The sequence below is a fragment of the Sceloporus occidentalis genome, unplaced genomic scaffold, assembly GCF_023333645.1.
Source record: "Sceloporus occidentalis isolate IW3139 unplaced genomic scaffold, rSceOcc1.0.p SCAF_23, whole genome shotgun sequence".
Lineage (NCBI taxonomy): Eukaryota > Metazoa > Chordata > Lepidosauria > Squamata > Phrynosomatidae > Sceloporus > Sceloporus occidentalis.
In genome coordinates this window covers 13,428,614-13,446,513 of record NW_028317003.1, presented here as the reverse complement: position 1 = coordinate 13,446,513, position 17,900 = coordinate 13,428,614, and the positions used below count along the sequence as shown (strand labels likewise).

The 17,900-nt window shown below is 38.9% G+C and overlaps 1 protein-coding gene across 1 annotated transcript in view; it reads left to right on the top strand.

Annotated features, from left to right (window-relative positions):
- LOC149300832 (serine/threonine-protein kinase 31-like) overlaps positions 1-13,327 on the top strand; it is a 31,469-nt gene extending 18,142 nt beyond the window's left edge. The window contains exons 14-24 of the mRNA XM_089484818.1: positions 1,715-1,834; positions 2,966-3,097; positions 6,421-6,522; positions 7,144-7,224; positions 7,758-7,883; positions 8,276-8,401; positions 8,923-9,009; positions 9,878-10,027; positions 12,047-12,166; positions 12,570-12,638; positions 13,160-13,327. Of these exons, the coding sequence (XP_089340944.1) occupies positions 1,715-1,834; positions 2,966-3,097; positions 6,421-6,522; positions 7,144-7,224; positions 7,758-7,883; positions 8,276-8,401; positions 8,923-9,009; positions 9,878-10,027; positions 12,047-12,166; positions 12,570-12,638; positions 13,160-13,327 (1,281 nt within the window). The remainder of the gene's footprint in view (positions 1-1,714; positions 1,835-2,965; positions 3,098-6,420; positions 6,523-7,143; positions 7,225-7,757; positions 7,884-8,275; positions 8,402-8,922; positions 9,010-9,877; positions 10,028-12,046; positions 12,167-12,569; positions 12,639-13,159) is intronic.
- The last annotated feature ends 4,573 nt before the right edge of the window (positions 13,328-17,900 follow it).

Below are 17,900 nucleotides of genomic sequence, written 5' to 3'. Positions count from 1 at the left end.
TGTTTGAGGGTTTCCTAAGAGATGCTATTTTGGAGTATCTCAATGAAAATAAGTGTATGACTCCATATCAGCATGGGTTTACAAGGGATCGGTCCTGTCAAACTAACCTGATCAGCTTTTATGAGGAGGTGAGCTCAAGACTGGATCGGGGTGAATCGCTGGATGTCATATATCTTGATTTTTCCAAAGCATTTGATACGGTGCCACATAAAAGGCTCGTACATAAAATGAGAATGCTTGGGCTGGGGGAGAATGTGTGTATGTGGGTAAGTAACTGGCTCAGTGATACGAAACAGAGGGTGGTTATTAATGGTACATACTCTGAGTGGGTGACTGTTGCTAGTGGGGTACCACAGGGGTCAGTTTTGGGTCCTATTCTTTTTAATATATTTATTAATGACCTTGTAGAGGGATTGCATAGTAAAGTATCAATCTTTGCAGACGATACTAAGCTCTGTAACGTGGTTAACACAATAGAGGACAGCGCACGATTACAAATGGATCTGCATAGGTTGGAGGCTTGGGCTGGGATGTGGCAGATGAGGTTCAACACAGATAAATGTAAGGTTATGCACATGGGGAAGAAAAATCCAGGCTGGGAATATGTATTAAATGGGAAAACACTGGGGACGACTGACATGGAAAAGGACTTAGGAGTTTTAGTTAACAGTAAATTTACCTGTAGCGACCAGTGTCAGGCAGCTGCTGCTAAGGCAAATAAAATCATGGGGTGCATCAAAAGGGGCATAGATGCCCACGACAAGGAAATAATTCTACCCCTGTACAAGTCACTAGTCAGACCACACATGGAATACTGTGTACAGTACTGGGCACCAGTGTACAAGAAAGATATAGTGGAGCTGGAGAGGGTTCAAAGACGGGCAACCAGAGTAATAAGGGGAATGGGAGGACTACAGTACCCAGAAAGATTATCAGAATTGGGGTTATTTAGTTTGGAAAAAAGACGGCTTAGGGGGGACTTAATAACTATGTATAAATATATAAGGGGACAGTACAGAGATCACTCCCAGGACCTATTTATACCCAGGACTGTATCTATAACAAGGGGACATCCTCTACAGCTGGAGGAAAGAAGGTTTCTACACCAGCACAGACGGGGGTTCTTTACAGTAAGAGCGGTGAGATTATGGAACTCTCTGCCAGAGGAAGTGGTGATGGTAAACTCAATAAAAGAGTTCAAAAGGAGCCTGGACGTGTTTCTTGAAAGCAATAATATTACAAGTTATGGATATTAGATTAATAGGGACAGAACGTTGATCCAGGGATTTATTCTGATTGCCATATTTGGAGTCGGGAAGGAATTTTCCCCCTGGTATGGGGCAATTGGCATCTGCTTCATAAGGGTTTTTTGCCTTCCTCTGGATCAACACAGTAGGGACACAATATGTATATAGGTTGAACTTGATGGACTTTGGTCTTTTTTCAACCTTATGAACTATGTTACTAGTTATGAACTATAATAACTGCGGCCTATATAATATAGGTGTGATATAATGTGCTAAACGCTTTTATACACTGCGTTTTTATATATATATATTATAAATATGTTTGTTAGAGATGTATTTGCTTTACAGCAATATGTGTCCATTAAGCCCTATTTGCTTTCAGAATTTGAAATTACTTCAAGAACAAATTGGGGCAATGGGGTTATATCCTATGCGTTGTTTGAAAGCATTGTTTAATTAAAATTCAGGAAGAAGATGAAGCAGACCGCAAAATAATACTAAATGCATATATCAGAGTTGTGGATCAGATCCAGAAGGAGCTTCATCTAATTTCTGTTGTTCAGTCAAAGTATTCTGCCAGTGTTGAAGTAAGTGTTGTATTATAGCTCTAAACTCCTCACTTTCCTCAAATCCTATATTTTACAGTCTGTTACATTTATGTTTGTATGTCATGTTGTTTACAGATTTAAAGGGGCAGACAGTTGAGTGTTCCTGACACCCCTACTACCGACAAATGTGTGTTCCAAAACTGGAAAGAAAAGTAAAGCTCTTACATGCCACAGATTTCTCAGCCAAATCCTCTTTCTTCCTCTATGATATGAAACTAATTGCCATGGATTGGCTGCTTGAAGCTGCCAATCAGTAGCAGAAAAGTGCTTTGCCCTTGTTGTTGAAATAAATTGAGGCGCTTTCCTGTCATTGCCAGTTTAAGCAGCCAGTCAGTGGAAGGAAAGGCTGAATCTCCTGCCTGGAGTTTAGCTAGGGGTGGAAAAAGTGGCAAATGAAGGCTTGCCTCTCTCATTAAAGATGATACCATTGCTCAATCAAGAAAAAGTTGGATGTTCCGCTCCCATGTTAGTTAAAATGCACTGTAGAGTCCATTTAGCATAGACTCTTGTGCCCTTTATTGCATGCAAGCGTTCCTTTTTAATAGAAGTTATCGCATACCTGCAAGTTATGCAAATATAACCTGTCAATTGCATTGGGATCTCTGCAAGAATATACGCTGTTAAGTTACATACAAAGCAGAATTTGACAGCAAATAAGAACCAGTCGGCCCATGTTTTCAGATGTAAGGGGTTAACTCTAAGCACCATTAAATATGCTGACTGTTTTATTAGAAGCTGTCTGGGAGATATGATATATATATATATATATATATGTTATCCGGCTTGGATATTTCCTACCCCCGTTTAAAAAATATAAAATAAAAAATTCTGTATTTTTAGATTTCTATTTTCACCATTTAGTATGTAGCAATGTTGATTGCAGAATTTCCTTGAAGTGGACCCCAGTAGGGCAGCTACATTCTACCTGATCACACCTAGAAACAATGTTCAAGTGAAGTTATCGTTGCTGTTATCGTTTTGTTTAAAAAATAATCAGTAAACGTTTTTGTTTTTTAAAGGGCAAATTGCTACCTTGCCATACTTTGGGGTAGTGTTAAATTATTTTAGATAATATAAATGTGGTTATTATGTCACCTTCTTTTTCTGCAGTTTAAAAAGAACATTGTTGAATGGATTGGCAGAAACCCCAGTGTTGACTACTTAATGTCAATCAAAAAGGCTATAAAACAGTTGAAGACTCAGCTGAGGTGGAAATTAGTTGAGAGGAGCAGTTTGGAAGAGGTATTTTTTCTTGTCATAAAAATAAACATTGACTTTTAACCCCTTAAGGACCGGGCTCATTTTTCGTTTTGTACCCTGTGGGACCGAGGCTGTTTTGACACTTTTGTGGTGCTTGTGTTCAGCTGTAATTTTCTCATCACCCATTTAGTGTACCCACATAAGTTATATATTGTTTTTTTCAGGACAAGATGGGCTTTCTTCAGATACCATTATTTTGATCGTATGATCTTATTTACTATAAAAAAAATTAAAAAAACATGGTGAAAAATTGAATTTTATGACTTTTATTTGAAAAATCTTTTACTCACCTAAAAAAGCAAGTAAAAAAACTAGCTAAATAGATTCTACTACTTGTCCTGAGTTTAGAAATACCCAATGTTTTTATGTTTTTTTGCTGTTTTTTGTAAGTTATAGGGCAATAAGTACAAGCAGCGTTTTATGATTTCCAAATCTTTTTTAACAAATCTGGTCAGTCTGCCTCCATCTCCTCTTTGGAACATCTTTGAAGCCGGTTAACTCAATTTAACCCATTCAAACCATATATTTTTGAAAACTAGACACCCCAGGGTATTCCAAATGCTGTTATTTTAACCCTTTCCATGCACCAATTATACAACTACACTTTGTCAAACTTTGTAATAGTAATTTTTTTTAATTTTTTTTCCACACAAATTGTACTTTAGTTATAGATATACAGGTGCTGGTATATGTCACTGTCAAACAACACCCCAATATGTGTTCAGCAACATCTCCTGAGTACAGCGATACCCCACATGCATGGGTTTGTCAGATTGTTTGGCTGGTAAAAGGCTACTTTTGGGGCATGCGTAATTCAGGTGGTCATTTGGTCATTGTGCCTCCCTCTCCTCTTTGGAATATCTTTGAAGCCGGTTAACTCAATTTAACCCATTCAAACCATATATTTTTGAAAACTAGACACCCCAGGGTATTCCAAATGCTGTTATTTTAACCCTTTCCATGCACCAATTATAGAACTACACTTTGTCAAACTTTGTAATAGTAATTTTTTTTATTTTTTTTCACACAAATTGTACTTTAGTTATAGATATACAGGTCCTGGTATATGCCACTGTCAAACAACACGCCAATGTGTGTTCAGGAACATCTCCTGAGTGCAGTGATACCCGACATGCATGGGTTTGGCGGGTTGTTTCAGATTTAAAATGCCACATTTGGGAAGTGCGCTTTTTTTCGCCATTTTGGTCAGTCTGTACCTATGCCCTATCTTTGAGCTAGGCCACTCCAATTTACCCCATCAGCCATTTTTTTTATATATTAGACACCCCTTGGGTATTTGAAGTGCTTTTATTTTAACTCTTTGTTGAGATTTTTGAGAAATTTTAGCACTTGCTCAAAATAATAAACTTTATTTTTTAATTTTATTTTATTTTTTTAATACTTTTTTTATATTTTTTTTTACAAATTTTGCTGGTACTGGATGGTTCATCTAGTGACATCACTGCATAATTATTTTTAAATGTTAGCACATTTTTTTTTTATTTTTTTTCCATTTTTTATTTATTTTTATTTTTTTTTGAATATTTTACTAATCACATAGTGATTAGAAAGCTGGGCTCCATTGACTTGCATGGTTGAATGCAGTACCTGTATTCAACCAGCAAGTGGAGCCAGTTCTCTAGAGGGTCTGGAGACCCTCTAGCGAACTTTTTCGTCTTTATTGTTTTATTTCCCGGGCCGCCGCCATCTTGCTTGATGGCGAAGATCACCGGCAGCGGCGGCTGTGACCGCTCTCCGGAGCGGTCACAGCCCACCCAGAGGTAAGTGTTTGGTGTCGCTGGATGCCTCCTGATCGAGGCATTCCAGCGACACCTTTTATCGCCGTTGATCGCCTCCTAAACGCTTTTAAAACGGGCGTCCGCCGCCATACAATGTATGGCGGCTGTTGACGCCCCGGGGAGGGGCCAGACATGGCCCCCGATGCCGATCTCGGCCTTGCTGAATGCCTCGACATCGAGGCATTGCAGCAAGGCCGTTTAAGCGAAGAAAGTGATCCTTGATCACTTTCTAAGCTTATTTAATTTTTTGACGGTTCAGGACCGTCAAAGGTCATTTAGTGACCTTCTTGTTATGACGGTCCTGAACCGGCAAAGGTCGCGAAGGGGTTAATCATTTTTGACTATATGGACAAGAGTATTGGGACTTACACCTTAATTATTGAATTTAGGTGTATACAATCAAGCACTAGCCATGCAGTCTCTATTTACAAACATTTGTGAAAAAAAGTGGGTCGTTCTGAAAAGCTCAGTGAATTAAAGCGTGGTACGGTGATAGGACGCCATCTTGGATGAGAATAAGCCAATAAGCCAGTTTGTGAAATGTCATTCCTGCTAGATATGCCACGGTCAAGTGGTATTGTTGGATCCACAGAGGAAAACCATGTAAAGCAGAGGGACGATTCCATAGCTGAAGAGTTCCAAGCTTCCACTGGCATTAATATTAATATTATCTGTGGAGGGGGCGTCATTGAATGGGTTTCCATGGGCGAGTGAGTTTGGCGGATGCCAGGAGAACGTTACCTGTCTGACTGCATTGTGCCAACTGTAAAGTTTGGTGGGAGAGGGATAATGATAGGGGGCTGTTTTCTCACGGGTTGGACCGGGCCCCTTACGTCCACTGAAGGGAAATATTAATGCTTCAGCATACCAAGACATTTTGGACAATGCTATGCTTCTCACTTTGTGGGAACAGTTTTGGGAAGACTGTGTCCCAGTGCACAAAGCAGGGTCTGGAAAGACATGGTTGGGGATGAGTTTGGTGTAGAAGAACTCGACTGGCCCACAAAACCCTGAACTCATCCCCATCGAACACCTTTGGGATAAACTGGAATGGAGGTTTCGAGCCAGCCCTTCTCATCCAACATTAGTGCCTGACTTCACAAATACTTTACTTAGATGAATGGGTAAAAAATCCCACATAAACTCTCCAAAATCTTGTGGAAAGCCTTCCTAGAAGAGTGGAAGCTGTTACAGGTGCAAAGGAGAGACCAACTACAAATTAATGTCTATGTATTTAGAGATCGATGTCATGAAAGTCACTGTTAGTGTAATGATCAGATGTCCCAATACTTTTGTCAGTATAGGGTATCTTGTATTTTAATCTTATGTAAAGTAAATTAAGTGTTGCAATGTACTTAACAAATCCCCCTAAATACGTATTAGTGGCACGTGGAAGATACCGCCTGTGTTTTTCTTTTCGTATGCTAGTAAACTTTATCTGAAGGCTTGTTTCAAGCGTTACCGAAAACACACCCATTCCTTTTATTCATTTTGTCAACATAACAGGCGGACGAATTCAATGAAACTGCTCTTGCTGACGTGCAGCATGACATAACAGTCCTACGAAATAATATATTCTCCGAAATACGTAAAGAACAAGAAGAATATGTGAGTAAGCTTTGCCAAGGGCCGTGGGTATATATATATATAATAAATATATATATATATAATGTCCAAAATTAACAATTGCACACCAATCACCACCTTTTTAGCCCGGTGCCAAGTAGCTGCAACAGCAAATCATAAAACATCCAAAAATAGTTACCGGCACTCCAGGGACTTCTTTAAATAATCACTCAAGAAACTGCAGTTTTCTAATCAACGTTTCAGTCTATTTATTAGACTTTCATCAGGACCATGCCAAGGACCGTGGGTATATATATATATATAATATATATATATATATATATATATAATGTGTGTGTGCTTATGTGCACAAACCTGCGTTCATGAGTAATGGTTCTTTCATGGAATTAATTTCAATTGTGATGCTCAGGTACATTTTTGTTAATGCATCAAACTTCACATAATACTCTAAAATACAAGGAGACACAAAAGTAATTTCTAAATTCTAGTTCCTTGGACCCCAGTTTTTGTATAAACACCATTACACCAAAAGTAACCCATGATAAAATGAATGAAGCATTTTATTTTTCCGAAGGTAGGTGGATGAGTGTACGTATTCATGTATCTTTATCTGCTTGCCTGTTTTGTTTGTGTTTATCTTAGGGGACACTAAGCACTTTGGTTCAGAAATGGTTTCCAGAACTTCCTCTTATTTACCCAGAAGTAGAAATACTAAGATACATGGTGAGAATGTATCCATCCTTCATAATTGTTAAATATGAGACGAGAGGTTGTTTTAGATTAATTGGTGGAAATATGATGGCTAAAACATACGCAAGTGATCGTTTTTAACTTGGATGAGAAATGTGAGAGAAGGTATGTGAAGCTTATGTATATGTCAAAGAAGGACAAATGTTGAGACCAGAGGTCATAAACCAGAACTAGAAGGTCAAAGCCTTGGGTGTAATGTAAGGTAAGTGATAGGCAAGTAGAACCGAGGGGTTTAAATATGCTTGGGATAGGCATATGGCCTATGACCAAATAGAGTTTGGCAAATTTTATGCTATTTGTATGTTTTAAATTAAAGTGTAATACATGTTAGTTAATAATTCACACGTTAGAAGGAACACAAATACTCATTTCAAAATTGTATTATTGTATTTAAACAGAAAGTTTGCAGGTGAGCCTCTCTGTTAAAACTTTAATAAACAAAGCCACACACAAAAAAAAGAATAGGCCAGTATGTTTTCTAACCATGGGCGGTCATCTGATTGTAGAAATCTGGAGGTCTCCTTTCTGGCAATATGGAACGTGATCTTTTGGAGGCTGAGCCGATGAAGGAGCTCAGTAGCAAGCGACCCCTTGTGTGTTCTGATGTTCAGAACAAGTTGGTGCTGTTGAAGGTATGTATTGGTTTTGTATTTGTAATAAAATCACCATTACAGTGTGTCCTTGATTTCTGATGTTGTTAGTATTTGTAACACTTTATTCCAAGAGTCTCTGCTCTATTGTCTTATTTTCATGCTTAGTATTATTCATAGGTATATGCATACATTTGTTTTCCTTCCTTGATTTATTAAACTCTTGAAATCACAAATTTATTTTACTGTCCTGGACACAGTGTCTCTAAAAGGCTTAATCTTCTTTTTTTTTATTTTTTTTTTATGGCCAACCATGTATCTTGTATGTGATGTGGCTTTAGAGCCCCCATCAGCGATTGCTTACTGCCATATGTAGTGCTGCCAATGCTAACAGATGAAACATATAAACAATACCAGGTGTGTCTTCTTTCCAGGTGTATTCTGTAGGTGTGGACACAGAAGAAAAAGTAATAGACAGGGCTTCAAAATATCACAAAGCATGGTCTGAACAGAAGGAGGACTCTGGTCTCATGGAATTGATATGCTTGTTTTTTTGCAAGGTGATATATATATATATTTTTTTTTTTCCTTTAACAACTTTTAAACTAGCTTTCCTTCATAAATTGGTTTTGTTAGGTATAAATTCTTCCAGCAGGTGGCACTGTGCTCATGTGTTATGGCAACTATTCCTCAATGAGGATTTTCATTTGATACTGCCCCATATCGGTGGGAACATGTATCTGATTGTATTATGTTACATTGTAAGCCGTCCTGTAGTTTGGTTGTTATCTCCTGTCCTAATAAAGACAAGACGTGCACTAAATTATACGTAATGAACCATCAAAACACACTGGTCAGTTAGTTGGTTTGCAAGTATGTAGATTCACCACATATTCAGGTGTACAGTGACCAGAAGTTAAAATGAAAACCTTTCTAGAAACCCTGTTAATTGTCACCCATGGGTCATTGATACATTTACATATACAGACTTAAGTAGGAAGCCAAAAAAACTTCAAACAAACAAAAAACACTATAATAGTAAAGCCTTCATTAATTAAATCAATATTCTTTTCTTCCCAAGTCTGATCCTATGGTTTACTTGATGGTTCCCTTTTATCCTGGTGAAAGTTTGGGAGCTCTGCAAACGAGCAAGTATTTAAACTCAAAAGTAAGTACAGCATTTTTTTCCCTGTGTTTCTCGCCCTCTCTTCTTAATGGTGCCAATAGAAGTTGACTTTCAGATAAGAAAGTTGGCTTTGGAAGACAGGTTAATAAAATACAATCGATAGCGCATGTTACAATAAGGACTGTATCATCTCTAGTATCTGTGTGTAGACACAAAGATCAGGCTAAAGGGTCCAAATTGAACATCAAATCAATAGATAAAACCCAAGTGGTTTTTATACTACATCTTGGTCTTCTGTCTACTTTATCTGAAGGCAAACAGCTTTGCTAAAGAAATTCTAGCCCAATCACTGGGTTTGGTTAACCCTAAATAAATGTATACCTGTGTATTTGTGTACAATGTGTGCAGTACAGAGATGTATGTGCGGTACACAATGTGTCAGTTACACAGATATCACTTTACAGACCTCACCGGCATTCCTACTGCATCCAGCACACAAACACTTGCATGGAATGTCACTTATCCCCCCCCCAAGTAAATATGGTTTAATTACTGTCTTTTTACAAGCCCAAATTGAGCAGGTGCATTAATTATAATAAAATCACGAATGAAAAACGAATTATGTCACTAAATAGTGAAGAGGCGCTTAACGTCCCAACGTATTACCATATCCAGTAGTTGTTCAATTACTCCAAGAGTCTGGCGGTCTCCCCCTCTGTTCCTAGTCAGAGAGAAGCAGGGACCTCCCTCAAGGGCATGGAGGCTGGCTTCTTGTCGCCATGGCGATCTGAGGTTTGTCGAGCTCTGCACCAGTGGGTTTTCAGCATCTTTTTGTTACTAATACTTTTTTTCTGTGCGCAACTAATCTTGATAAAGCTTGAATTCTAATTGTATTATCCCATGTTTTCAGGAAATTATAAAGGTGATGAGCGGAGTAGCACGTGGCCTGCAGAGTCTTCATGCTGCTGGGATTATAGTCGGTGCCCTACATGAAAATAATGTGTTTGCTGTAAACAGAGAGAAGGGAATTGTTGGAGATTTTGACTTCACAAAAAATGCGGTAAGTAGATTTATATACAGTGATTCATTCTGTTCAGGTAACACAGAAAATGACAATTCTACTTACAGAGAATTTATTTTCCTTGCTCATCTCCTGGCAGCTCCTCCTCCCACCTCAGGGCAGGAACAAAACTATAAATGACCCTCCCTGTATAATTAAAAAGATATACCAGAAAGTAATGCAAAAACAAGTTTATTGGGTGGGAACAAAGCTTGCCAGGAGATGAGCAAAGAAATTCTGGGTAAGTAGAATTTTCATCTTCCCTTTCCATCCCTAGCAGCTGTAATATAGAGATAAAGGGTGGGGTCAACATGAGGTCACGTGAATAACCATTCTCAATCTGCATCTCCCGATGAAAGAACATCAATCCTGTAGTTCTTGGCAAGGGTACATGCACTTGGGCATAAACCCCAATTCCTAGCTCCTTGCGTGGTACCGGAAGTATCACTACTTTGTCAGCAAATTCCTGGATCTTGTGAAGAAGACCCTCTCATCTGACTATGGAGGCTGGAATGATTGACACAGGGACAGAAGCTATAAGGGGTTGAAACTCGCTGAAATTGCCTCAAAGTCCTTATGCAAAGCAATTTCCTTCGTCCTGTTCATCTGGTCTGAGAAATGGGCAGGATGTTACATTTCGATGCCTTCGCAACAGCAGGATCCCCCTGAGGCAGTGTCCTCTTCCTCAAAAGGAAACCGTTTCCTAGCTCTCCTTGAGGAGCTTAACTTTGATTTAGGATGTTACCAGTCATCTTTTCTATTTGCCAAAGTTTCATGGATAGGGGATGTTCTTGATCATCTATAGAAGCCATGAAAGGGGATCTTCTGGTATAGACTCAGATTTAGAATCCGGCATCTTCAGGGCTGAGCAGAGAGCAGAGGTCAGCTTCCCTTCTTCCTCAGTAGGAAAACAAAATTACTCTTTCACCTTTCCTTCCTTGTCAGACAAAAGGTCCGGTTAGGATATAAAAACTCATGTTCTGAGGCCAATAAATGCAAAAAATCTTCAGCTGCCTCCTTCGCCTTTGTGCAAGAGGAACACAACTATTTCTTAGGGTCCTGAAGAGTCTTCTTACACCCCTAGCGGGCCTTTTGCTTAGTCTTGGCCAGGGCTTGTCCTGACATGTCCTCCAAAGGGCCTCCAGGGCCATTAGTCAATGAACATCCTATTAAAAACATAAGTATTAAAACCAAGTATGCCAGTGAATTGGGAGAATCACACAAACCTGAGGTTATTAAAGCACAACCACTTTCACAATCTTCCCATAATCTGTTCACTTACTTGCACAGCAGTGGACTGAACAAGCAAAAGATGGTATGGAGCAAAAGCAAGCGAAAAACGCCAAGCAGAACATACAGCAAATTTACATAACTGCTTTACCAGCTTCCTGGTTTTTAAACTTGGCTCCAAACTCCTTCTGTATTCCTTGCTTGCTGGGGAAGGGATAGATTAACTCTATTCGGAGTTGTCCCTCCTCGACAAAGCGCACTTCCGTCGGCGCTATGGAGTCTACGGTTGCGGCAACCTTTCAAGTACCCTCTCCAAAGTATGCAGGCCAAGTTTTAAGTGAGTGTATGAGCCTAGCTCCGCTGGGAATGGCAGTGCTTTTTGGAATTCCTAAGTATAAAATATTTATTCCCTTTTCTGAGTAATTGATACTGAGTTACAGGTGTTTTGCCTTTATTTGGATCAACTAATTAGGGATATCTTGACAAAGTTCTTTGTTCATCCTTTCTAACCATGCAGTTCTAGAGGTCTGACGTTCTTGGCTTTAAGCAATACAACACCCCAACACAGCATAATCTTTGAAGTCAAACTAGATATCTGCAAATTATTTAGGACACCCTAAACTGTTATTGACGTAGTTTATTCCATTATGCTGCATGCGTTTGTCTTTCAGTTTATATGTTTTGACCTGACATGTAGCTATAATTTTTGTGCGGGCAAATAAGTACTTACATTTTTGTTTCTGTTAAAGCTTCAAGTAAAAACTGTGCTTTCCTTCTCAATTGTTGTAGGAACAGCGTAGTTCTGTCACATCTGCTTGTTTTCCATACTTGACAGCTCCAGAATTAAAACTTGGACAGCCAGCTTCAGAGTTCACCGATATATTTGCTTATGGTTGCATCCTCTTGTGGGTATGTTGCCTTTTTAACACCATTCAAGTGGTTTGTACAATACAAGTTGTTTTACCTAATATGTTGATGGTATTACCAGTCACTTCTATGGAAGAAATCAGGGATATTAACCAATGTGCAATCAAATCTAATTTATTATTTGGAAGAACTTAGTAAGAGGTTAGATTTAAGTGTCCCCCCCCCCCCCCCCCCAAAAAGCGGTATTACTAACCATGTTTTATTTCTAACATTAGAAGGTTAATTGTAGAACATTATGTAGAAGGACTAGGAATCGCAATGCTGTAACTAGAACTAAAAAAATAAAAATAAATGAGCTATCCTTTGAGAAGACCCTTTCATAAGGTGAGTTGTGCTTTTGTTGATTTGTGTTGGTTACGTATATTTATCCCCTGCTTATCCCTAGCTCTGTACGAGGAAACATAATGTTGCTGCCAAACAAGATGGGATGCCTGATCTTGATGGCCTTGACATAGTAAGTTTTTGTTTTTAAGTATCAAGTGTTTAAAATTTAACTGATGATGAAATGTTAGATTGTTTAAATTTTTAATATTGCATATTTGTTTTGCAACACAGTTGCTAACATATAGGAAAACTCCACCATTTTTCCCTCCTCCATCAGTGTGGCATATGTGTCTTGTCTGTAGGGCACACGGCAATGCGTGCCAAGTAATTTTCTACCAACAACTATTTCATATAAATTCCTTGCAACAATAGGACAATAAAGCAATAAGAAGTGTGGTGGGAGCTCATCTTTAAGAACGTAAGGGCTTCGTTGTTCGTATCTGAAACAAACAAGGAATCTCAAATGCTGAAAAACATTTTGTAGGAGCAGCCAGGAAAGATCTGCAGCACCTGGTGGTGTGAACATACAATGACTGTTATATTGTAGTTGTGTTCTGTCACTCACCCCATGTGATGTTATGCTCTCCTGTAGTTTTTAAGCATTCACATATGTTGAATTGACAAACGGTTGTGTACTATTTTGTTTTTTAGGATGCAAAAGTAAAGGATCTGCTGTGTGGTCTCCTATGTAGTGAAAATCGCATCAGGGCAGCTGATATCACAGCTCATGAATGTTTTAAGTTGGCCGATGAGACTGTAAATGTTGCTGCTGATACAGATTATGATGCTGCTAAAAGCACACCTGCAGATTTTGCATGAAGAATCTGCACAATTCCAAAACTTTGTTTTGTGTTCATCTTTTGTCCTCTCGTGAAACAGTTTGTTACGTTGGTTAACTGCTAAATCTGCAGAGCCGGTACCTTATTGTGTCAGTTATCTCGCTTCTTCGTTGTAGAAAACACTACTCTACTACCTTATTTGACTTGGTAAAATACTACATCTATTATATCTTATGTTTATGGTTCTGTTGTCTACCTCGAGTCAGGTTTCTGAGGAAATAGAAGCTCAATATGATTGGCAAAAACAAATCTTGTATAAAACAGTGAATTTAGTGCAGCCATTCTGCATTGTATTTTTCTTCAGCACTTAATGCATCCTGGGCAATACAGGTTTTAAAGTATTGAGCATGTAAAATTAAAACCACAGTCTAGTCCCCAATATGCTTCATGCATGTCAGAATCCATTCTTTTGAACTCCATACAAATTGGTACATGGTTATGGGAGTTTAAAAAAGAAAACGAGACTTCTGTCTCGATCGCTCTACAGAAAGCGGGTAGCATTTGTCAGCGCACTTCTTGCACATGCTCAGTAGCATTCCCATTTTGTTCATTTCCAAGCACTGGAAACACTGGAGGTAGCCGCAGTCAATCACATGTATGTAATTGTAACCATTTTTTTCATAGCATACAGTAAAATGCATACTGAATCCATGTAAAAACAACTGCAATATGTTTAAAAAAAAAAATTTTGGTACTAGAGGGTAAACTTAATGTTGTGATTTTTACTGTAAGAAGTGTTGAATAAAGGGATGGCGTGCACTGATATTTACCCAACGCGTAACACAGCACCAGTCTCTGAAGCAAAGAAGTATGAAGGACTCGTCCGTTCTGTTGTTCAGCCTGTGGTATCGGGAATCCAATGCATTGCTGCTGCTGTCAGAAATCTTGAATGGATAGCTGGTTCAAAGCCCTTCTATCCAGACTAAAAGCATCACCCCCCCCCCTGTGTTTTCCTGGAATTCTAGAAAAAAAAATAGTACTTTGGTCCCTCACAAGAGAAAAGGGCCAATTATTATGATTGGTGAAATAACCAGTAGAAAGGCAAGTGTGGTGTCTTTGAAATATTCAAAGAGCTTTTAGGAAATGTAGTTTTATGGGGTTTTACCCCTTCAGTCCCTGTGGTTTTTGGTACCTTATGTCCTAGAGCTTCATTGCCTGTTTTGCCATATATTGGATTAAAGATTACCCTTTTTTCTGTTTGATGTACTCGCACAAATTACATTCTTTTTTCCAGAACCAATAGGGCTTTTGATTTGAAACCATAGAAACATGCAAAAAATGTTGCTAGTATGTAATAAACTATTTTTTTGCAAGTTTCTTACAATTTGACATACCCCATATACATATTTTTTTTTATGTTCTAGAGGGCCCCATCTGTCCTAATTTGTTATGGCTTAATGGGTTTGGGGGTAGTGAACAGGGGTTGGTGGGTTTTTTGGCAGTTATACTTTTTACATGTAGGGGTGCTTCTAGGCACCTCTTAAATGTTTTTATGCCAGTGATGTCACAATGACATAATTTAGCACACTTTTTTATTACTAGTGAAAAGCGGTGAATTGGCGATAGGGTCATGGACAGCCAAGCCTCATTGATGCATATGGGGGGCGAAGGCTGGCTCGCCTGGTGAAATCCAACAGACGAGATACTGTAGCTCAAATTGCTGGAAAAAATATTGGTTTTGATAGAAATGTGTCAGAACACACAGTGCATTGCAGTGTGTTGCTTATGGGGCTGCAGAGTGTAGATGAGTCGGGGTGCCCATGCCAAAGTGCCTACAATGGGCACGTGAGCATAAGAACTGGCAAACAGAGCAATGAAAGAAGGTGGCGTGGCCTGATGAATCACATTTTCTTTTACATCACATGGATGGCCAGGTGCGTCGCTTACCTGGAGAAAGAATACATGGTAGCAGGATGCATCCATGGAGGCCCCACCTTGCAGCTTACATGACTTAAAGGATCTGCTGCTTATGTCCTGGTGCCAGATACCTTCAGACGTCTAGTGGAGTCCATGCCTGTTTGGGTGGCAAAAGGGGGACCTACACAATATTATATACACAATAATATATTTAATGTTAATTCTAAAAATACATGAAAAAGGTTCTATTGTAAAGGTAAAAAAACCCAATGCATTAAATGTACAGCAGGGCTCAGCAGATCCAAAATATGTGGCCCCCTGGGCATTTGCCGCTTGTGTCCCAGCCTGGTATATACTAATTAAGTAAGGAGCACATGTAAGTAAAATTGTGCCAAAAATGTGTCCATTATATCCATGTGTTCGGCAATGCTTATGAATGGCCGCTAGGTGCCAGCAAACACTAGTATTTCTTAAAATCTTAGTTGATTCAGTTAGAAAGTCACGTTTATTTTGATTACTATAATATTTTAATGAAGAAAAAAAAACCCACTCATTTTTAGAGCCAAAGACAGGGTTTTATAAATAGCTGTGATATTAACTACTTGTCTATTCTAAAATTGAATAAAGGTTAGATGCAAATCTGATATGAAAGTATGGGTTTTAGGTTGATTTATCCCACAACTAAAATGCCACCAAAAGTATAATTATTGAATTTAGGTGTTTACAGCCACACTCATTGCCAACAGGTGTATAAAATCAAGCACACAGGCAGCCATCTCCATAGACAAACATTGGCCGTAGAATGGGTTGTACTAAAGAGCTCATTGACTACATGGCGCTGTCATAGGATGCCACCTTTGCCGCAAGTCAGTTTGAGAAATGTTTGTCCTGCTAGATCTTCCCCGGTAAGTGCTGTCATTGTGACGTAGAATCATCTAGGAGTAACAGCTTATCCACAAAGCGGTAGACCATGCACACTCACAGTTGGGCGGCTGGGTGCTAAAATGTGTAGTGTGTAAAAAATGCCTGTCCTCTGTAGAATCACTTATGGAAGAAGTCCAAACTGCCTCAGGAAGTAACATCAGCACAAGCACTTTGTGACAGGAGCTTCATGGGTTTGACTGGAGTGATGAATTACACTTCCAGATCTAGAAGTCTGACGGACGGATCTGGGTTTTGTGAATATTAAGAGGATACTACATACTAGAATGCAAAGCCCCTACTGTAATGTGTGGAGCTGAGGGCTGTTTGGGGCATTTAGTTCTAGTAAAGAGTAGTGTCAATGGTAGTGCATACAAGGACATTCTAGACATTTGTATGCTTCTGACTTTATAGAACCATTATTGGGAAGGCCCTTTCCTGTTCCAGCATGATGAGTTTAGTGTGGAGGAACTCGAGTAGCTTGAACACCCCCCTGATCTTAACCCCGTTAAATACCTTTGAGATCAACTGGAATGCCAGTTTTGGGCACCAATTCCCACAGACCCCTTCAAAAATCTTGAGGAAAGCCTTCCCAGAACAGTAGAGCCTTTTATAGCTGCAAACGGGTGGCCAAACGTCCCATGGATTTGGAATAGAATGTCCAACGAGCGTAATAGGTGTAAATGTCGGCTGTCCAAATCCTTTTGGTTTAATTTTACTTGTGTACCAATCAGTATTACATCTGTTTTGAACATAGCACACAGGAGAAGTAAGCATCAGTATAAACGTGGATGCATGTCACGATAAGCAACATCAGAAAAATTCAGGTCGTATTCCAAAGGAAAAAGTATGAGAGAGTGTTAGTGTATGGAGTATGTGTGTGTATGTTGATGGCTTGCTCCTGCCTCAGCTCCTACCATGTCGGCTCATTTGCCTCTACAAGTGATTGAGGGCTTTTGCCCACTTCTGAAATATTAATATAACCAGCCACAAAAAATAATTTTCCTTATTTGGTCTTCCGTGTCTTTGTTTTCCTTTTCTCATTCCTGAGCACACGATGATATACATACGCCTAAAACCAAAATGCAAACAGCAGAAAACTAAATAGAGCAATACATTTATGCCGTATTTTCTGTCTGTATACAATGCCACAGTCTCTTTGCACAGCGTGATATGTGTTGCCTAATTTTGTATCCGCTCATCCATTTTGTTGTATTCCCCCCCCCCTTTCCTCCAGATTTATCCGGTTAAGTACAGCAGTTAAACTAATCCTGGGCTTTCATTGCCGAGAGAGCCACGTGAAATATTTCTTGTTTTTTATTTATTTATATTTAAGATGAGTCCTATGGAAGCCACGGGCTGATCTATTGAAACCAGAATTAACTCACTGAAAACCATCCTGGATAAACTTGAACGACGAGGTCTAAATTACATGCATTTAACTTTATACTGAGCTCGTTTGTTATTTTTGATAATATTTTGCAAATGTTCTAAGTTGCAGATTACATTTTCATAGGTGTCAATGTTTAAATATTTCTAGCAGAGTATATTATAAATGGGAAATAAAAAAAAGGTGAATTATTTAGGGCTTATACACAGGTTATCAGATGTACGGCATAGATGTGATCCCAAAACAAGCTAGATTAACATGCCCCAAAACAAAGGCAACAAAGTATTACGCCAGGATCATTACTGAACTTTTTCAAATACCCAATGCTTGCATCCAATTAAAATGCTTAATTAACACAAATTAAAAAGTATTTATCATACCGGCT